Below are 20407 nucleotides of genomic sequence, written 5' to 3' on the forward strand. Positions count from 1 at the left end.
GATTACAACTTTGGACCTTAATATTTCATATTGGACATTGTTTCTTTGGGCTAAATTTGACCTTCCCTGAAAGGTCTACTTCTGAACTATTTCCTACACTTGCTTTTATTAACTTTATATATTCCCTTAATAAAGATATTAGATAGATTCTGGCCTCTGTGTATGGTTATTGGTGCTCTGCAGCCTGGGTCGTGACATGTGTGCAAAATTAGTTTCTCCCATTTCATCAGTTTCTTTCGTCCCTTTTCGGATGCACGGAATGGGAAGTCCCCTCTCGGTATGAAAATAAACTTGAAATGAAAGCAGGCAGGAGCGGGTACTGGTGCTAAGTATGCTTTTCAGCATCATAGTTATAGAGGAGAGAAGAGGGATTGTGCTAAGGGAAAGAGAGTTTGCGTGTGGTGTGTAGGCCCAAAGCCTGCCAGGGTTTGCAGCCAAGAATGGAAAGAGAGTGTGCATTTGGCGTGTAAAGCCGGCAGCCGAGCCCCAAATAAGGAGTGTTCTGAGTGCCGAGTAAGGAACATGGTGCGTTTCAGCCCTGCACTAAGGATCCCACCATGGGTCTGCCACTAGCTCTGATGAAGAGATGTCAACAGCAGTGGCGCAAGGTAGGTTTCCCAGTTGAAGGGGGAAACAGCAGCAGCCCTAAAACTGAGGGGAAGGGGAGTGTGGAAAGCTCGTCCGTTGGCACCAATGGGATAAAAATATTCAATTTTTTTCAGATGTGGGACAAAAAAGCTCATTCGGAAAGGCGCCCATTTTTGGAAGTGGCACTTAAAAACAAAAACGGGGTCATACAAATGAAAAAATGGAAATGGATAGCAATCCTATACAAATGCACAAAACTAGTATCTACCATAGTATTCATACCCAGTGTTTCGTGGGCATTTGAATGACTTGACCAAATAATATTGATTCATTTTTAGATTGAGTGGTATGATGTTTGGCCACAAGGGTTTTTTAGTGTAGTTTTTATACATTAAAAGGAAATGTTGCTTTTCAGTTTAATTAAATTGATATGGTTTTTATTTGACAAAATATATTTCGATATTTCAGTTAAAATAATTGCATTATTACTATTTCTCTTACCTGTCTCTCCTCATGGCATGAGGTAGGACACAACATCATTAAAAACACATAATCATAAAACATTTAGTAAAATACATATTAAAATGTATTTTCTATGAAATACACATATTTAAATGCACAGAACTAAGATTAAAATACAGTAGACACATAGTTAAAAAGTATGTGCATCACATTTTTCTAATGTCTTTCATTCTAACTTCTCTTCCCCCTTGGTTTATTTTAGAAAGGCCATCATTTGTGAAAAGACCCAGTAACTTGGCGGTAACAGCAGATGACAGTGCAGAATTTAACTGTGAGGCACGTGGTGATCCTGTGCCAACAGTAAGGTGGCGAAAGGATGATGGAGAGCTACCTAAAGCAAGGTACAGTAAACTTCAGGCATTTGATTTTCCTAAAAAAATATTGTAATGAAGGACTGATCTTTGATATACCATATTGTGTCCTTGATTTTTGAGAGGGGTAGCAGTATTCATTCACTGCAGCAAAACTAACAAATTTTATTAACTGGATAGATTACACTGTGTGTGTGTGTGTGCGTGTGTGCGCGCGTGTGCCTTTAAGTTGCCATTTACATATGGCAACACTCACAATTGTATAGGGGGGTTTTTTGGTCAATCACTCATTCACTCCTCTGTCATGCACAAACCATTTTCTCATATTACATGCTCACAGGATTGTTGGTGATAGAGAGGCAGGGGTATGGTAGAAAAAAAATGTCTCTAGAGCATATACTTTTTAGAGAATAATTTAAAATGATAGGCACGAGAAGTATTATGTCTTATTTCAAATAATATTCCAGGTGAATCACTCTCAAAGTAATTCAAAACAGATAAAAAACCCTAAAACACTAAATACATGGAAAAGGCATTTCTAAGTAGACTAAACTTCTTTAAATAGTAAAATGAGGCCACACTCTTTGGCTTTCTCCGGCCTTTCAGTCCAGAATAAACAAATGAGCTCAAGAGAAAATCAAGCCTGAATAACCCATAGAAGCCAAAATGACTAAACTGAGGTTATCAGACTTTCTACATATGAGTCATTAGAAAGGGCAATAGTGCTTAGTAAAGTGGAAGGCAGTAGGAAAGAAGAACTCATTACAGGCGGACCCATTCATTCAAGGAAGCCAGGACTCAAAGTTTGGAAGATCTTAACAAGGCTGTTGATTATAAGTGATTTAGAGTGCATTTACACTGTAGAATTAATGCAATATGACTCCACTTTAACTACCACGGCTCAAAGCTACAAAATCACATGAATTGTAGTTTTACGAAACTTTCCCTGCCAAAGAGTGCTGATGCCTCACCAAACTACAACTCCTATGATTCCATAGCATTGGGTTATAGCAGGTAAGGCAGTATCAAACTGTATTAGTTCCACAGGGGCAAACTTTGGCCCTCAAGATGTTTTGGACTTCAACTCCCACAATGCCTAATAGCAGGTAAGGAATTGTGGGAGGTGGGAATTGTAAAAGTTGAAGTCCAAAACACCTGGAGGGCCAATGTTTTCCCATGCCTGATGTTACAGCACCCTTAGAGATCCCTCATTTATAGGGTTACTATAAATTGTAGTCAATTTGATAGAAGTTAACACCAACACCACAAACCTAGCAATTCTGATACATTCTGGATCCCCACCATTCCTGTGGAACAATATATGTGCAATATATGTCAATAAGACAATATATGTCAATAAGACATAAAATTGTAGGTTGAAGGAAAGAAACTTACTAGTGTTTATGGTAGCAAATACATTTCCCTGTCTCTAGCTACCCCTATTATCAAATTAATTTTCAAGCCAAATGGTCCATGCTTTAGCTTCTCCACTTTTAAGAGACAATAATTAAGAGACAATATTTTTTTTTCATTTTGGTTTAGATATGAAATCCGTGATGACCACACTTTGAAAATCCGGAAGGTTACAGCAGGAGACATGGGTTCTTATACTTGTGTTGCAGAAAATATGGTTGGAAAAGCAGAAGCATCAGCCACATTAACAGTTCAAGGTAAGAACTGGGTTGATGTACTATTTATATTTTTAAAAACAAAAGAAAATTAGTTTTTAACACTAATTCTATTGTCCTTATAAATAATCAGTGCAGCAACTTACATTATCCCAAAACCTGGAAGGTTACTCTGGTTTGACTGTGGTTTCTACTGAATTGTTGAAGTATGCAGTTTTCTTTTAGCGTATCAAAAGAGTTATGTTTCGTCATGGAAATAGGAAATGAAGGCATTTTGTACATCACTGCTCTCAGAAGTACGCTGTCAGTAATAAGTTAACAAAAAGGTGCATTTTCTTTATTCCATCACATTCCCATTGAATGATCCAGTTGTAATAGTTTCATTGCCCAATGTATATATGTTTTTGTGATTTTCAGATCTTGGTGTCATAATTTTATTTCTTGCATCTAATCAAACATGAACATGTATTGGACGTTTCCTCTGCTTAACGATGAATTGTTGTGTAAGGCAAACAAAGCAGCTCAATATCCTTTCTATAGTTATTTCCAATACACATATGGCAAAACAGGGCACTGGACTACTGTTTCTATTGTACTGTAATATTCTAGTGGATCTCAGTGAATGAATATGTGTGAAAATCTGTCACTGGCTTTATATATATGTTCCAGATGTTCACTCTTGAGATAATCCCTTGCTTCCTTTCCTGGCCAGGAGACAGACAATGATGTCGTATCATTTTCCCCCTCTGTTTAATTGCTGTGATTCTTCTGTTTTGTTTGTCTTACTTATGATTTAGTCTTGAAACACTCATGCATCCGGACTTTACTATAGATGTTAAAAATTATTTTGACACACCTCCTCTTAGGCTTATTCCTATTTTTGATTGTCAAGAAAATTAACAGAGCTTACAGAGAAATAATTGCTAAAGTCTACAACAAAATGCCTGGTTTCTGTACAGTTTTGATACTTTCTAAGCCTTTATGCATATACTATACAGTTCAGTGTAAGAACAGTAGGTTTACTATGTAAAAGTATGGTTGAAAACCTCATGGTTGTGTCAGCTATTAAATTTTCCTGAATAACTTAGTAACCCCACCTGTGCTCCCTTTTTAAAATTATGAGACTTACAAAAATTACTTTTTTGGACTACAACTTCCAGAATCTCCTAGCTAACATGGCTGATGAACATGCAGCTAAAGGTTATGGGAGCTGTATTTTGAAAAGTAAGTTCATAGCGTTCTGCTTGAATCTATGTAATTGCCTGCCAAAAAGATACATGGAAAACTATAGTACAAGTAGATAACAAGAAAGGGAGATTAGGTTACTGTTCTGGAAACAATATATGGAAAGTTGATAAACTGAAATCATAACGAGAAAAATAACAACAGCCAAGATACTATTAGTGAGAGAAAGGGACAGATAGACATTGGAGGATAACGGGGGCAGGGAATGAAAATAGATTGCGGTTTTAAAGAAATCCTTTTTTATGATTTATAATGGGAAAAGACAAGTTAGTTATATTGAACTATTGACATGGGGGAAAAACAAGAGAAGGATAAATCCAGTTTTAATCCAGACTGTGCTCACATGGTGTAGTGGTTTGCACATTAGACTAGGACTCTGGGGAACACAGTTTGAATTTAAATCCCCATTCAACCTTGGTCAAATCACACACTCCCAGCCTAAGAAAAGAACAATGGCAAACTATTGCTGAAAAATATATATATATCCAAAAACAGATATTGAAAAGGGAAAGTCTATTGGATTAATCTTCCTGCCTCACATTAAGTATTTACAACAAAAAGGAAAGTAGCAGACAAACAAAAATAATAGTAACATGGTGCTAATGATTAAATCAAATAAGGATACACACTTGATGGAACTGAATTCATATATGTAACTTTTCAGACTACAATTGTGAAGAAATATGAATTCATATGAGTTATTCACTCCTCAAATACTTAAAAAGGCATATACACAAATTTAGAGCAGTGGTTCCCAACCTTTGGTCCTCCAGGTGTTTTGGACTTCAACTGCCAGACATCCCAGCCAAGATGTTTGCAATTGTGAGAGCTGAAGTCCAAAGCACCTAAAGGACCAAATGTTGGGAACCACTGCTTTAGAGAGACAAAAAATAAAGCCATAGTTAAGGGGAGTATTGCAAATTAGAAGATAGATTGTTTAATGCAGGAAAAAAAAAACTAAGAAGGAAAGTATTTGGGAAAGAGAAATTTTAATATCATAAGAAAAGTAGGACTTGAAGGCATGCCATAACCACAGCTTGAGCAAATGAGAGCAGAATCAACTTCATTTATCTGAGTCACTATTTTTCAAGAAGTTCTCAATATAATTAAATTAAAATTCACATGGCTAATAACAGAAAGGGGCACAGGTGATATAGAGGTATCATTCGCAGGGACAAAACCCGGTACCTTTGCCTGATCATGAGTGAATGGAAACATTAATTATATATAATTGTCACGACCCAGGCTGCAGAGCACCAATAACCATACACAGAGGCCAGAATCTATCTAATATCTTTATTAAGGAAATATATAAAGTCAATAAAAATAAGTGTAGAATGTAGTTCAGAAGAAGACCTTTCAGGAAAGGTCAATTATAGTCCAGGAAAACAATGTCCAATATAAAATATTAAGGTCCAAAGTTGTAATCCAATAACCGAAACACTCACTTTGCCAAGCAAAGTGAGGGGAGATGACAAGGTTCTTAGTCCAAGGAACTTGAGGCAAGGCTAGGAAGTAAACTTGATTCTTGGAACACAAGGCTTGATACAAGGCAGTAAGGAACGAGGAACAGGGACAAAATCCGTGGTAAAATACTTGGCAAGGTCCTGGAAGACAAGGCTGAGTCCTAGGAAGCAAGGCAAGGTCCGTGGAGGTAAACAAGGCTGGGAACGGGAACGAAGGCTTGGAAACAGGAACGAAGGCTTGGAAGCGGGAGTAGCGCTGTCCACACACAACCTACTCCAGTTGCTGACGAATTGACTCCGCAAAATTCCTTCAGGGCAAAGAACCTAAATAGGGTCTCGTTTTCCCACCAAAGAACACTTCTCTGGGGAACCAGAACCGAAAGTCAATCTCTGTGTCCAGATGCATGACTCCCTAAAATTTCTCATGAAAGCAGTCTTAATCAGCTGAATGCCTGGCTGCGATTCTCAGGCTTCTGCGATTAGCCTGCTGAACTCCTTTCTGTTGTTGATAATAGTTACGGCGAGAAAATGGGGGAGATTTTGACTCATGGCTTGTTTGGCAGCTTTCTGGAAGACAAACCTCCTGCAGGTGCAAGGGCTCCAATTCTGGCTGGGAAAATTCCAATTCTGGCTGAAACGGTGGAAAACCCAAGTTTTCCTCTTCATCTGTCACCACAGCGCTAGGAACGGGACTACATGGCCCATGAGTCATCACAATAATACAAATTCAGAACATTAACATCAATAGCTATAGAAAATAATCCTTAGAAATTCAATTAGAGCTGAGGAAACGATCTAACATGGTGGGCTAAGCTAAACTACAATACAAAGAATGTTAAGTTAGATTTATTTTGAGATCTTTGAAAGAGCGAAAAGGAGGTAGAACAGTGGTTCTCAACTTGTGGGTCCCCAGGTGTTTTGACCTACAACTCCCAGAAATCCCAGCCAGTTTACCAGCTGTTAGGATTTCTGGGAGTTGAAGGCCAAAACATCTAGGGACCCACAGGTTGAGAACCACTGAGGTAGAAAAATGTGGTAGAGTGATTCCTAAGAATATCAATCCAAGAGAAATCAGGATAGGTGATTAAGACATGAGGAGATTGTAGGTAACTAAAAATACTCATTAGCCCTGCCACTTTCGTTCTGTCTAAGATGCATTTAACTCTTTCAACGCTGAGCACCCTTCTCAGAAACATTTACAAACCCACCAGATTAATTATCTCTCCCAGAAATTGGAACAGTTCAACCAGTTGAGAGCAAAATAATGTTAACTTGGATTCAAAGTATCTGTTAGAAGTTGGTGCCTAGTACAGTAGAGTCTCACTTATCCAAGCCTCGCTTATCCAAGCTTCTGGATTATCCAAGCCATTTTTGTAGTCAATGTTTTCAATATATCGTGATATTTTGGTGCTAAATTCGTAAATACAGTAATTACAACATAACATTACTGTGTATTGAACTACTTTTTCTGTCAAATTTGTTGTATAACATGATGTTTTGGTGCTTAATTTGTAAAATCATAACCTAATTTGATGTTTAATAGGCTTTTCCTTAATCCCTCCTTATTATCCAAGATATTCACTTATATAAGCTTCTGCTGGCCCGTTTAGCTTGGATAAGTGAGACTCTACTGTATAATTAATGTTCAGTAAGAGTAATTTTCCTTCATAGTTGCCATGAGCAGTTTAGGGTCCCTCTTAATATAATTTCAAATAAGTTTTCTCATTACGGATCCAGTTCCATTCCCACGGAAATATACTCTGGATCAAAAAAGAAAATTATTAGGCCTCTTTTTATGGAAATTATTGAAAATTGATTTCCATCTTAAGCCATATGCCATGCAATCAACATTTCTGTAAAAAGAACAACAAGAAATCGTCAGCCATTCAGATAATCTGTAATGCTTTTGTTTGTTTTTGTCAGGATAAAAAGTAAAAGATATCTAAATCCATAATCTTTCGAGAATTAGGTTGTGTATGTGTGTGTGTGTTGATTGTTTGAAATTGCTTCTTCATAGAATGGACTATCATTGAATGCAAATGGATACTCCTTTGTTTAAGACAAGTAAAGAAAGAGTGCAAAGAATTCTCCCTTCAACAGATTTCACACATACAGTATGATGTGCCCATTGGATGAAGGATCTTTTTCACAGTGAATTGTGAATGAATACTTGTGTAATTTTTATAGCATTCATGTAAGGACTGCCAGAAATACTGTGGTATAGCAGTTTCTGGACAAAATGTTTGTCACATATACTGCTGCTTGCTATGTAAGGTCTCAGCACTACGTGTCAAGAGTCAGACGCCAGTTAACATACAAAACAGAGTTTATTCCGAAGATAAGCCAGAAAATAACATAAACACAGGAAATATCCTTGAAACACTTCACTTTTCAGTGTCTCGAGAGTAGATTGGACAATAATAACTCAAAAAACGAGCCACGCTAATTTCCCATGCTGGCATTCAATAAAAAACTAAATAACGCTTCAATTCAGCTTTGGAAAACAAATAGAGTTAATTGCTGGAAAATAAACAAACTAGAAAAGCAATAAAGCTGCTTCCACGGTGCAGATAAGCCGAAAGCCTCAAAGGGATGATGAATAGCCGTCGTCAGAGGAATCCAAGGTCAGGTCAGGAGGCAGCAGAAATTCCGAAAGACAAACCAATAGTCAGAAGCCGGGAGTAGCCGTCAGTCAGAGGGTGTAGACAGAAGCCAGGTCAAATTCAATCCAAAGTCCGAAGAGGGTGCAGTCATCCAAAACAGGTCCACGATAAGACACAGCCAAGCTAGGTGATATCAGCAGATTCAAATCATAGTCCAAATCCAGTCTTCATGGAAACACAGAGATCCCAATGGCGCCTCAGCAACACCTTGCCACACGCAAAGTGCAGTGGCCAAACATTCCCATTTTATTCCCCTTCCTCCTGGGTGACCAAACACTCACACCCAAACACCAGGTGTCCCAAATCTACTCAGAGTCTGAACTCCACACAGCTAGAGCTCGTGGATCTGGAGTACCTAGCAATTTGTTGGAGTCCCAATCATCCTGCCCACACTTAGCCCCATGAACACTTAAAGAACCATCCTCCCTTCTCCAAGCATCCCAATTGGGATCAGCTCCTGCAGAAACCCCAGGTTCAGAAGTATCCATAGGCCCCAAATCCCCAGACATCTCCGGTGGCTGTGCCCATTCAGTGCCCGCTTCCCCAGCCACCACCTGTTCCTCAGCATCCATCTCCCCATCTGAATCTTCCTCAGAAGATCCCCCATATAGCTCTCTAAGTCGCTTCCTGCGCAACTCCTCCAGTGAACCCTCATCACGAGGGTTTTTTCTTCCTCTTCGAATTCCATCACCATCAACCATAATCCCCGAAGGCGCAGTCACAACACTACATATAGCATCTTCAACTTCTCCACTAGAGGATCCTGGCAACAGATGGCACTGGTCTGAAGAATCTCAAAAATGTAGTGCATCCACATGTTGAGCAGTTCTACAAGCCACAGACCTTCTGCTGGGAAATTGCCATGTGGGAACTTTTTTCAAGCATTTAATTTCTGGGGTTGTCATATTTCAATCTGTTTTCAAGTATATTATGGAGCACAAAAGTGTCCAGTTTGAGCCAAGTTAAGCCATCACAAAATAGATTGAAACCTGACACATTACAGCAGCATATCTTATCACTGCTGATAAAGGCCAGAAAATCCCTCTCTTATAGATATCTGTCTGCATGTGCAACATCGTTTTGCTGAAAAGGCGGCTAATTTAGTCCTCCTGGATATGCTAGCTTTTGATATGAATAATGCGGTATATTCAGGAAAGCAAAATTCATGTTCACATATATTCTGACATCTTATAGTTGCTAGGGAACTAGCCAAAGTTCTCCTTCTCTTAGAACTTTCATGAAATGACATTTGTAAAGTCCTAGCCTGTCTGTAACGCAGGTTCTTCCCTAAAAAATTGAGCATCTTTCTCCCTAAGATGTCAGCTGAAGATGCAGTGCTATCTTGCTAATGTTAATAATAACATTTGAATTGAATATTGGTTTAATTAAATCAAATTAAATCATTTATTTCGGTCATAGACCAGCACAGGAAATAAAGGTCACAGTTTCATACAAATTTGGTATGTTTAGTACATTTAAGGTATAAAAATAGTTATAAAAATAGATACTGAAGCACAATAGGGGCGGTTTAAATTATCACTTACATTAGAGAACATAAAGGCAAGCAGCAATATACATCCTTGTGCTCTTCAGTTAAGTAAAACTGAAGTAGAACTGAAATTCATGCTCTTCAGTTAAGTAAAACTCTGAGATCTAGTACTTACTCCAGGCTTTAAATGTAATGGAAACATAATATTTAAAACAAACAAATGGAGGAAATAACTATCTCTTTAAACTGGTGAAAAATAAAACTCTCACCTTTGGTTCTTTTCAATTGTATCTGAGTAGAAAATGCTCTGAAATTCCAAACTCAAACATGCCCTTGAGACATATGTATTTAATGAAAATCCACTGGGATTAAGTCTTGGGTATGGAGATGCGGCAACTATTTTATTGATTTCAAACTAAATGACATACACTTTGTCTATCACAGTAAGCTTGGTCTGCGTTTGATTTTGAAAGTCAAGAGATATAGCACACCGGCTGCTACTCAATCCAATCAGCTCCCCTTCCGAGCGCAAAAAAGTAATTTTACTATGCTCTATTTTCCCCACCCTTCTTGAATCTCTTGAGCATGAAGCTATGAAACTGAATGAGTTCTCTGTTTGCCAAGGAAACTCCACAGAGAATGCATTAAGTATCATGACTCTCTTAAGGGCTCTACCATCCCCTATTTTTCATAGGAAATCCCCGGGAAGAGAAAGCCTTTTCAGACTGCTATGCTTTTATTTTCTCTTCTTTTGAATCACATGGACCAGTCCCTAGGTATAAAGGGGAAAAGATTAGGTAGATTTAGGGCCCTTCCGGACAGGTCCTATATCCCAGGATCTGTTCCCACGTTTTGTTTATCCCAGATTATCTGGCAGTGTAGACTCATACAATCCAGTTTAAAGCAAAAAAAATCTATTTTTCAAAATCTACCTATTCTGAAAAACAAGAAAATATTGAATGAATGGCAGATAGACATCAGTAAGTTTATTTGGGGCAGGAAGCGCGCAAGGATAAAGTCTCAATATATGAAAGATGATATCAGGAGAGGGGGGTTGGGAGTTCCTGACCTCCAGCTGTATTATGACGCAGCAGCTCTGGATTGAAGGAATGGGCCACTTTGCGGAAGACCAGGTTACTGGTATTAGAAGATCAGGATCTGTATAAGTGATGGCATGCCTATCTTTGGAAGAGGAAAAGTTATAAAGAAAGAAACTTCAATAACCATTATTTGAGAGAAGCATTATTAAAAACGTGGGAGAAATATAAACACAGATTTTATATGAAGGTACCATTATGGCTCTCTCCCCTGGAATCAGAACACATGAGAGAGATCCCCAGGGAAAGATGGCTGACATATAAGCCATTGATAAAGATAGATAATTATGGAATAGACTTAAAATCATATGAGGAAGTCAAACAGATAGAACCATCTATGACCTGATTAAATTACTAGCAGATCAGGGAATGTGTTAAAATGGACAGTCAAACAGGGTTTGAGAGAAATGATACAACTTGGGACAAAGTTTTAAAACTAGAGACAAAAGTAATTAAACTGCTATATCAACAGCTATTGATCTGGGAAACAGAAGAAGACTATGTAAAAGACAATATGATCACATGGGCGAGGGAGGTTGGGCACACTATAAACTTGGAGGAGTGGGAAAGATGTTGGCAAAAGAGATTAAAATATACATACTCAACGGCCTTAAAGGAAAGCTGGTACAATATTTTTTTCAGGTGGTACATCACACCGGTAAAATTGGCAAAATTCAACAAGGGAAAGAATGGGGAGGAATGTTGGAAATTCAGGAAAGAAAAGAGGGATTTTTTCACATGTGGTGCGGGTGTAAGAAGATTGAAAGGTTTTGGAGAATAATACATAAGGAGATGGAGACCATACTAGAAAAAAAAACTATGTTAAAACCGGAGTACTTTCTATTAGGTTTAACGGACTTTTTTATGGATTCAAACACTGAAAAACTCTTTATATATATGACAAGCGCAGCCAGAATGGTGATAGCGAAACTTTGGAAGACACCGGAAATACCGTCATTAGAGCAATGGACATTGAAACTGATGGACATACAAAATATGGACATATTAACGCAGATAATTTCACAAAAATCTGAAATGAGGACAAAAACGGACTGGAGTAAATTAAGTAAATATTTAAAGGAAAAAGGGAATCTGGAAACATTGAGGGAATTGTTGCATAAGAGCAGACACTCTCAGGTTTTAAGTAAATTTGTTTGGAAAAATTGAAAAGTTAAGAAGTAAATTGCTGAGCAGGGGAGCTGGATGGTAACACAGAGAGGAGGGAGGATTCCTGGGATAGGGTTTTTTTTTCTTTTCTTTCTTTCTTCTTAATTTTTTGATTACATCTGCCTCCTTCCCTTTTTTATATATTGCAATAATTATAAATAAAATGTTTTAAAAAATCTGGGATTAGATCCTGGGATGTAGAGCCTGTCTGGAAGTGCCCTGAGTAATAGATTTGTTCCTTATCTCATATCAGTTTTAAAATGTGCCAGTTTTTTAGTAGCATCTTTACAGAAAAATGAATAACTCCAAACACAATTTTCTCCCCAAATAGCTTAAAGTAAGAATCATCTTAACTTTAATGACTGCTGTAAACTGTCACAGTACTGGAGAGGTTTATCAATAACTAAGAAATCTGCACATGTGTACCCTCTCCCATTTCAAGTGAACTTTAAAGTTAACAGAAGAAGAAAAGTAGCTTTATGACCACTTATAAGATTGGAGAACAATTGGAAAGCAATATTAGCCATAAAGATATAGTAAAAGCACAAATGTCCTGAAGGATATATTCTTATAAAATACTTTACATATTAAATTATTTCATCTTCTAATGTTAAAAATTCAATAAGATAATTTTATTGTAAATTGTAAATACAGTAAAATAGTTGAGAAAGCTGGTAAAACTTTCAGTGGTTAATACAGTGAAAGAGAAGAGAGAATCCTTATCCATTCCCTTATTTCACTCCCCCCTACAGGAAAAATGATTTTTGCTTAGTTCTCCAGGCAATGTGATAGTATGCTTCCTCTGGAAGTTACCATAGAGTTGCCTTTGTGGACCTGCTGGGTAATTTAATAGTATTCAATCATATCCATGGTTTCAGGAAACTAGGGTCTGGCCAGTGCAATTGACGATCTCACTGCAGGTGTCTTGCTCAGTTGAAGTCAGTTATCATGCACATTGTGTCTTCTCAATTAGATATTTTTCTAGAAGTTAGAATTATAGTAGATTCGCATATTTTTCTGCCATTTGGGAAAATGCACCATTGCTTACTTTTCCAGTTTCACTAGTGAAGATATGTTGTTGAGCTTGTACTTAACTTGGAGTGTGAACTAAATTTGCATGGTTTAAAAGTTGTTGGACATTGGGAAGGATTCCACATGGCATATGCATCTGAAGCTGTGGTTCATGCATGTGCATATCTCTTTGGACTCTAAATGCTCTAAATGTACCAGATCTTGGGTTATCCTGGAGGCTAAGAGGGTCAACCCTTGGACAGGAAACCAACAATGAATACCAGGTGCTATAGACTTTATTTCTGAAGGTGGAACTGGTAAAACCACATCTGAATAGTTCTTGTCTCAGAATACTCTTTAAAAATTCATGGAGTCGCCATACATCAACAGGGATTGCCATAAGCCAATACTAGCTCCCACAATTCTGGTAAAATTAAAAGGAATGTCATTAGAGAGAGTTAGTGTGGAACTGAAAGTGTTCTATTGTGACTCAGTGCCTCATATTTATGGTTGACATTTTTTCTTTCCCCTGACATAGAAAATGTTGCCCTTAAAAAGTAGTCTTTGCTGCAAAATAGGAGTCATTTCCTGGTGGAATTCATTGAGGTGAAAGACATTGGGAACAGCATTTTCAAAGATTTGTGTTAGAAATGTTGACCATGCTGAGAACATACTCTTAGAATTTACTACCTAAATATGAAGCATTGGAAGCTGTTGGTGATGCAGTTTTCTTTTAACAGGTATATAGCTGTGCTTCACAGTTGCAATAGATATTACTGTAGCTGCCACAACTAAATCATATGCATCATAGGATTTGCAGTTTAGTGAGAAACCTGGAATTCTTATGAGCTTGGACCAAACTGAATCATTTTGAGACCATGGTTATAATGGTGTTTTATTCCTAACTACCAGAGTTCAGCATAAAGTCTCTGTCTTGAATTTCAGCACCACTCCTGGTTTGTTTAAAATAAATAGATGCAATTAAGGACAAAAAGATTGGTTAACAGCATTGTAAAACTGGGCATATATTAAGGGTTCACTGTTACTGTTCTTCAAAGGGGTAAATGTGCCAAGAACCTTGAAATATAAATAGTTTCTGGGTCATTCCTATTTTTATAGGAATAAAAGATAATGAACACAATTATAATTTTATATATTTAGTTACAGATATCACACATACTGTTTACACAAGTGTATGCAATAGAAAATGGAAAATTTATCCAAGGCTTTACTTACCATTTCTTTTTAAAAAGTGAAATAACTTCTCCCTTTCAGCAAAATATGGCTGCTGAAGAAAGATAAAATTATCCTTCTTGATGCAGTTATTTATAAGTAAAACACTAAGTCTTGCTGCATCAGCACATACATGCTAATAATAAGGTGAAATAAAAGCAGTGCCTTCATGCTGTCACAAACATGAAAGTATGCCAGGATACTCACATGGAAATGTATCTTTGCAAAGTCTAATTGCTAGTTCCCAGGAGCAAAGATCCATTGAATTTTTGGGAGTTACATAAATGTTAACTTATTGTTTGCCAATTGTATATGTAGATCTACTCTAGCTAGGAATAGCAATTAGATTCAGGCCTAAGTTTCGGTGCTAGCTATATTGGTATGTTTTCTACAGTTTTTACCACTTGCACTGATAACTTTTAAATTAAATATGTTTATAATAGTAAAGGTGCATAGGTATGTTTTCTCTACATTTGTTGAAGAATAGTACATTATTCTTACACACAGCATTAATTTTACTATCAGTGATGTAATAGCTCTGTTCATGTAAAATATTTCATTCAGTGCATGGTTTTTCTTCATTAAAAAATATGAAACAACATACAGTAACCTATCATATGAGAGCTCATGCTTATAAAGCATAGTAGTTCTAGTTTCTTTTGAAATTTTTATCTATTTTAGCCTATAGATTAATGAATTATTAATGAACTCATTAATGAATATCACAAAAATATAGTTTAAATGGCTTCAGTCTGTTGGCTTGATTAAAGAACTCATTACTTGTGTTATCCATTGATTTAATTTATTGTTTATAAGTTTCCTTAATTTTTTACATTTTAATACATTTTGCTGTGTATTGCTGTGGAACAAATAATGTATTATGTGAGTGCAATTAAGAAAGTGAGAAGAGTACAAAAGACCTATTTAAAACTTAAATCTTTTCCACCATTGAGGGTGCAAAAGAGGTGTATGCAGCGCACACCCCTGAATCCCATAAGTGAAACCCTTTTCCTACCAAAATCCAAACGGTCACTGGTACGCTATGTAACAGATGAATTGACATCCAAATATCAAATTATATACAAGCACTTACAGAGTGACCAAAGTGAGAACCTTACAATAAAGGGTGGGTGGTTAGGATTAGCCTTGGAAGGCTACTGCCTTGAACACAAGCAGGCAACAGTCTAAATACCTGCCCAAATGGAGATGAGGCCAGCAGGTCCATGGCACAGCACAGAGGCCCACAGACTGAAGATGTCATCGCCATGAAGGGCAGCACTCCATTACCATGATGGACTGCTATCCAAGGATTTGAAAGCTCATTGTGTTTCACGCTCAATCACTAACTCCCTAGTGGCTGCAGTATAGCAAACAAATATTTTAGAAGTCAAGTGACTTCTAGCCACTTGAGCAAAATATCATTTGCAATCCATGCAACTACCTCAAATATAGTGCAAAACAATTCATTAAACTTTGAATATAGTCATTCTGGTTTTCGATTTGCTTCTGTATGTGAGTGGTCTGATAAAGTGGCCAGGACTGGCCCCGCTTCCTGCGCCCTAACCCCGCCTCCTGTGCCCTAACCCCGCCTCCTGCGCCGGGCGGCAATGCCTCCTGTGGTGCAGGCGGTGCGGGAGGCGGGGCCAGGGTGCGCGGCATGGGAGGTGGGGCCAGACCTGGCCCCACCTCCCATGGCACACATCCTGGCCCAGCCAGGCTCTGGCGGGAGTGCGCCATGGGAGGCATGGGCAGTCCCGCCTCCCGCGGCGCGCAGCCTGGCCCAGCCAGGCTGCGTGCGGCAGGAGTCCTTCCAGGCCATGGCCTTCGTTGTGGCCTGGAAGGACTGCTGCCACACGCAGCCTGGCTGCACCAGGGCGTGCCCCGCGGTAGGTGGGCCACGCCTCCCGCATTGCGCGACCCCGCCTCCCAGATGTGGCCCCGTCTCTGCCAGGTGTGGCCCCGCCTTCCAGGGGCTCAATAGCACCCCTGGGAAGGTGGCACCCAACGCAGAGGCATGGTCAGTGTGCCGTGTTGGGCCGGGCCTGCTCAGGTGAGAAGGGCGGGATATAAATGTTGTAAATAAATAAATGAATCCATTGTAATATCTAATACAAATAGCAGTTGGGTTCAGAAGAACTGTAGTAGACAATATTTCTTTCTTTGGATTCCATCAAAAGAACAGAAGATATGTAATCACAGTATAAAACTATACATGCAACACTTTAGAAGGTCTACTGATTAAGTACCATGTAATTAGAGAATTGATTAATATCAGAATGTAGCATTCAATTTTATTAAATTTTCATTGAAGCTAAAAAGGATACGTTTTCCAAATAATAGTAATGTAACGTCACTAGTATCCATGTATATTAGACAGGATTTTAATAATTAAGGTTGACTTAAAAAGGGATAAACATTTCAAACGTCTTCAGTCATCTTTTTTTTTACATGTTGCATAGCATTTTTCCAGTATTTGGGCCTCAGTTCAAACTTTAGACATTTGTGTTTCCAGTGCTTGAAATCCTAGATTTAAATGTAAGATTTGGTGTCTACAGAATAGCACATCTTATAACATAGTATGGAGGTCAGGCAACAGTGGGGTACTGAGAAGCTGACTAGCTCTCGGGTGTCAAGAGTCCAAAAGACCATCTGATCTTTGGATTTAAGTGCAATGACATATATGAAAGTATTCAAAACATAATGGAATAAAATGTCTACATACACTTCCATGGGAAAAGAGGAGTACAGAATAAGCTATTCATTAATACAGACATTACATAGTGTTTGGCAGTTGCCTTTGTAAGATGTTACAGATCATCTTTCAAATATGTATAAAGCTGGAACCTGAATCCAAACATACACTGAGAAACAAGGAGCGCCTTAGGCTGTCTGAATAAAAATTATTTGACAGTATGTATATATTAGCACATACAGCCACTTCCTATGTTATCTACCTTTTAAGTGGAAATTTGTAGATGAATAGATACCACTTTTAATGGGAAAATCAAATCTTTGGTTGCTGAAAGAGCAGATTTTGTCTTCATTCTCTCTTGTATTAGGTGGTAGTGGGATGACAAACAAGACAACTGGAGATACATGCTTATCTTTCCCTCTATCCCAAAATTTAACTGGAAGATCATTTTCAACTCTGCCCAATTCATAATAAAGTCTTAATGTGTTTGATGACAGTTCAAAATTTTAGCTTAGTTTTAGTAGTTTGTCAAAATTTATGGTTATCACATCCTGCCTTTCTTGAACAGCAGGAATCTTGCTCATAATATCATACTATTTTTTTGAGATAAGTTGATAAGCTTTGAAATCACAACAGTGTTAAGTTCAGCAATTGTAGGGGAAGCATGAGTCCTCCTCCAAACCCTGGAGGCAGTGAGCTCTGGAAAAGTTTGCAAAGCATGTATATATCTTGGTTCTGCAAGGATCTTTGTGGCTCAGTATTCATCAAGTTTTCTTTGTCTTTTTCCAAAGCCTGCAGGAGTGAAGTCTTTCTGGCTCATTCAAAGTTGTAGAGAATTTTGAAAGAAAAAGAAATACCTTATTGCTGTTTTTGGCTCAGCATATGTCAGAAAGATTTCAACTCAGCCTTCTTTAAAGCACAGACAATGGGTGGGAAAATCTCTCTAAGATGAGCCTCAGAGAGTGTTTGAAAGTAGTGGCAAAACCTGTTCCTTTCCATATCTCTCTGAACAGCAGCATAATATTTTCAGTCTCCCATGGAATGCCAGGGGGGTAAAAAAGTTCTCATCAATAGCATGCTGACAAGTACGTTTATAGACAGATGGATCACCCCCAGGAAATAGTGCCATATTCAGTTCATTAAAGATACAGGGTTAACAGAACAAGTATAAAGGGAAGGAATGGGATAAGAAGTCTGAGACTGGAACTGTACCTGAAAAATGTCAAAGAATTTGGCTGTATAAAACTTCTGTAGTCCACCATCTTACAAAACAAGGTTTGGAGTTACTCTGTATCCCAGTATAGCATCTAAATGTGGGTATTGTTAGTTAATCATCCTGTATTTAGAATGCCAAAATCCAAATTACTCTAAAATTCAAAATTATCTGCATGGGTGGCTGAGAAAGTGACTTTGCTTTCTGATGTATATAGTACACAAACCTGATTTCATGCACAAAATTATTAAAGTACTGTATAAAATTATCTTCAGAGTGTGTGCATAAAGTATACATGAAACATACATGAATTTCCTGTTTATACTTGGATCCCATCTCAAAGATATCTCATGACATACAGTTATGCAAATACATGTATTCCAATACACTTGTAGTCCTAATCGTTTTAGATAAATGATACTTAATTGATATGGAAAAATCTTAAGTTGATTTTTAGCATTAAACCTGAAGAAAACTGAAGCTTTCTCTTTGCCATGTAACTTGGTTGCTCCCTGTCTGCATTAATTTTGCTACAATAAGTATTATGAAATAAATGACTCTTAAATATGTTCTAACTTTGGGGTATGTTTAAGCATCAGGTTATTTTATTCTGTATTGATTTACATCATCCTGGGTAGTTCCAGGTACAGAAGAAATATGTTATAACTATCTTGTATGCCCATTTTATTTTCGTAGCACATTTGCTGCTTCTCCTATGTACTGTTTCTTTCAAGATGAACATGTGTTTCTCCTGCCTAATGAATTTTGACAGGTGGAATATTCTCAGTGTATTTTATTGGAAGGTAGCATACTGCAGGTGTTTACCTACTAATTATTGTTGCTTAACAGTAGTTATTTTTAATCTCTACCTGAAATGGTAAAACCAAATGAGAGCTCTGAAGGATTTAAGATATGCAGAACATCTCTTCAAAATCTGAATACTTTGACATTTACCAGTTGTGAGTCACATCTTATGTATATTTTTTTATATTTGGTTTATTCCTTGAATCAGTGAATAGTATGGGGAACGAATTAATTATTTCCTTCTTCATGCAATGATGTATGTGTGAATATACTTGGTTGTGTACTTAAGGACAACAAATTTTATTTGTGATAATATTATTGCAAATTCTCTGTCACAAGGATTAAGCAATTTGTGTGATTTCCCCTCCCTGATGTTGCTAGATAGTAATTCCTGTCATTGTTTATGCTGGCTACAGGCCAGAGCTGATGGGAGTTGCAGTCCAACATCATCTGGGGAGCCAGAAATTGCCTATTCCTTCTGTGGAATGTTATTGCTTACGGAGTTGCAATAAGATATTTATATAGTTCCACATTGCAAAAGCCTGGCTTTTTATTTACCAGTTACATCACATTACAAGTTTGAGCTACATTCTTTTTTTAAAAAAAAATAATGACAATAACCAAATTATGTTGTAAAAATTAGTCAGAGAGCTTCTTCATAAATGGAAGAAAGGAAGCAAATCCACTACTACGTATCCATAGCCCAGCTGACTGGGAAATCAGGGGAGAAGAAGACACTATTTTTCTTCTTCCAGTTTTTATTTGGTTTTTGTAATGGTTTCCCAATCATTGATCACAGCAGGATGAAATTTCCTGTTGCAGCTCAAAGTGTGGTTCCTATAAAAGTTTTTGTTCATAATGTGTACAGTAAATTGGACAGAGGCAGGGCGGACATAGGGAAAGAATAATCTTTGCAATGTCCAAATGGGTGGAGAAGAATTTGGGGGGAAAGGTTGGCTGTATCCATCAAAAGGAGCCATTCTTTACCCAGCCAAGCCTATATGAAAAGCATTCATTTGTTCTTGCTTATCGAGAATAAAATCACCTTGAACACTGAAGGTGATTATGAAAAATTACTCTTAGATTAGGTAATAAATGGAACATCATAATACACCCCTATTCTATTTCCCAGTGTGTAGTATGTGGAAGACAATCACTTCATGCATTTTCACAGGTTGGGGATTGCTCTTTGCTAAATATGATCCCATCACTCTGCTCAGCAGGGAGACCCTTTTCACACTAAAGCATATCTCCTGTATGTTTTTCATACTTCACAAT

At 37.7% G+C, this 20407-nt stretch overlaps 1 protein-coding gene across 3 annotated transcripts in view; it reads left to right on the forward strand.

The window, feature by feature from the left end:
- The window catches only part of robo1 (roundabout guidance receptor 1), a 922568-nt gene that overhangs the window by 796866 nt on the left and 105295 nt on the right, over nt 1–20407 (forward strand). For all 3 annotated transcript variants that reach the window (XM_062974986.1, XM_062974987.1, XM_062974988.1), the window contains 2 exons: nt 1313–1451; nt 2964–3091. In XM_062974986.1, coding sequence (XP_062831056.1) covers nt 1313–1451; nt 2964–3091 — 267 coding nt within the window. The remainder of the gene's footprint in view (nt 1–1312; nt 1452–2963; nt 3092–20407) is intronic.

Source organism: Anolis carolinensis, chromosome 3, assembly GCF_035594765.1.
Source record: "Anolis carolinensis isolate JA03-04 chromosome 3, rAnoCar3.1.pri, whole genome shotgun sequence".
Taxonomy (NCBI): Eukaryota; Metazoa; Chordata; class Lepidosauria; order Squamata; family Dactyloidae; genus Anolis; species Anolis carolinensis.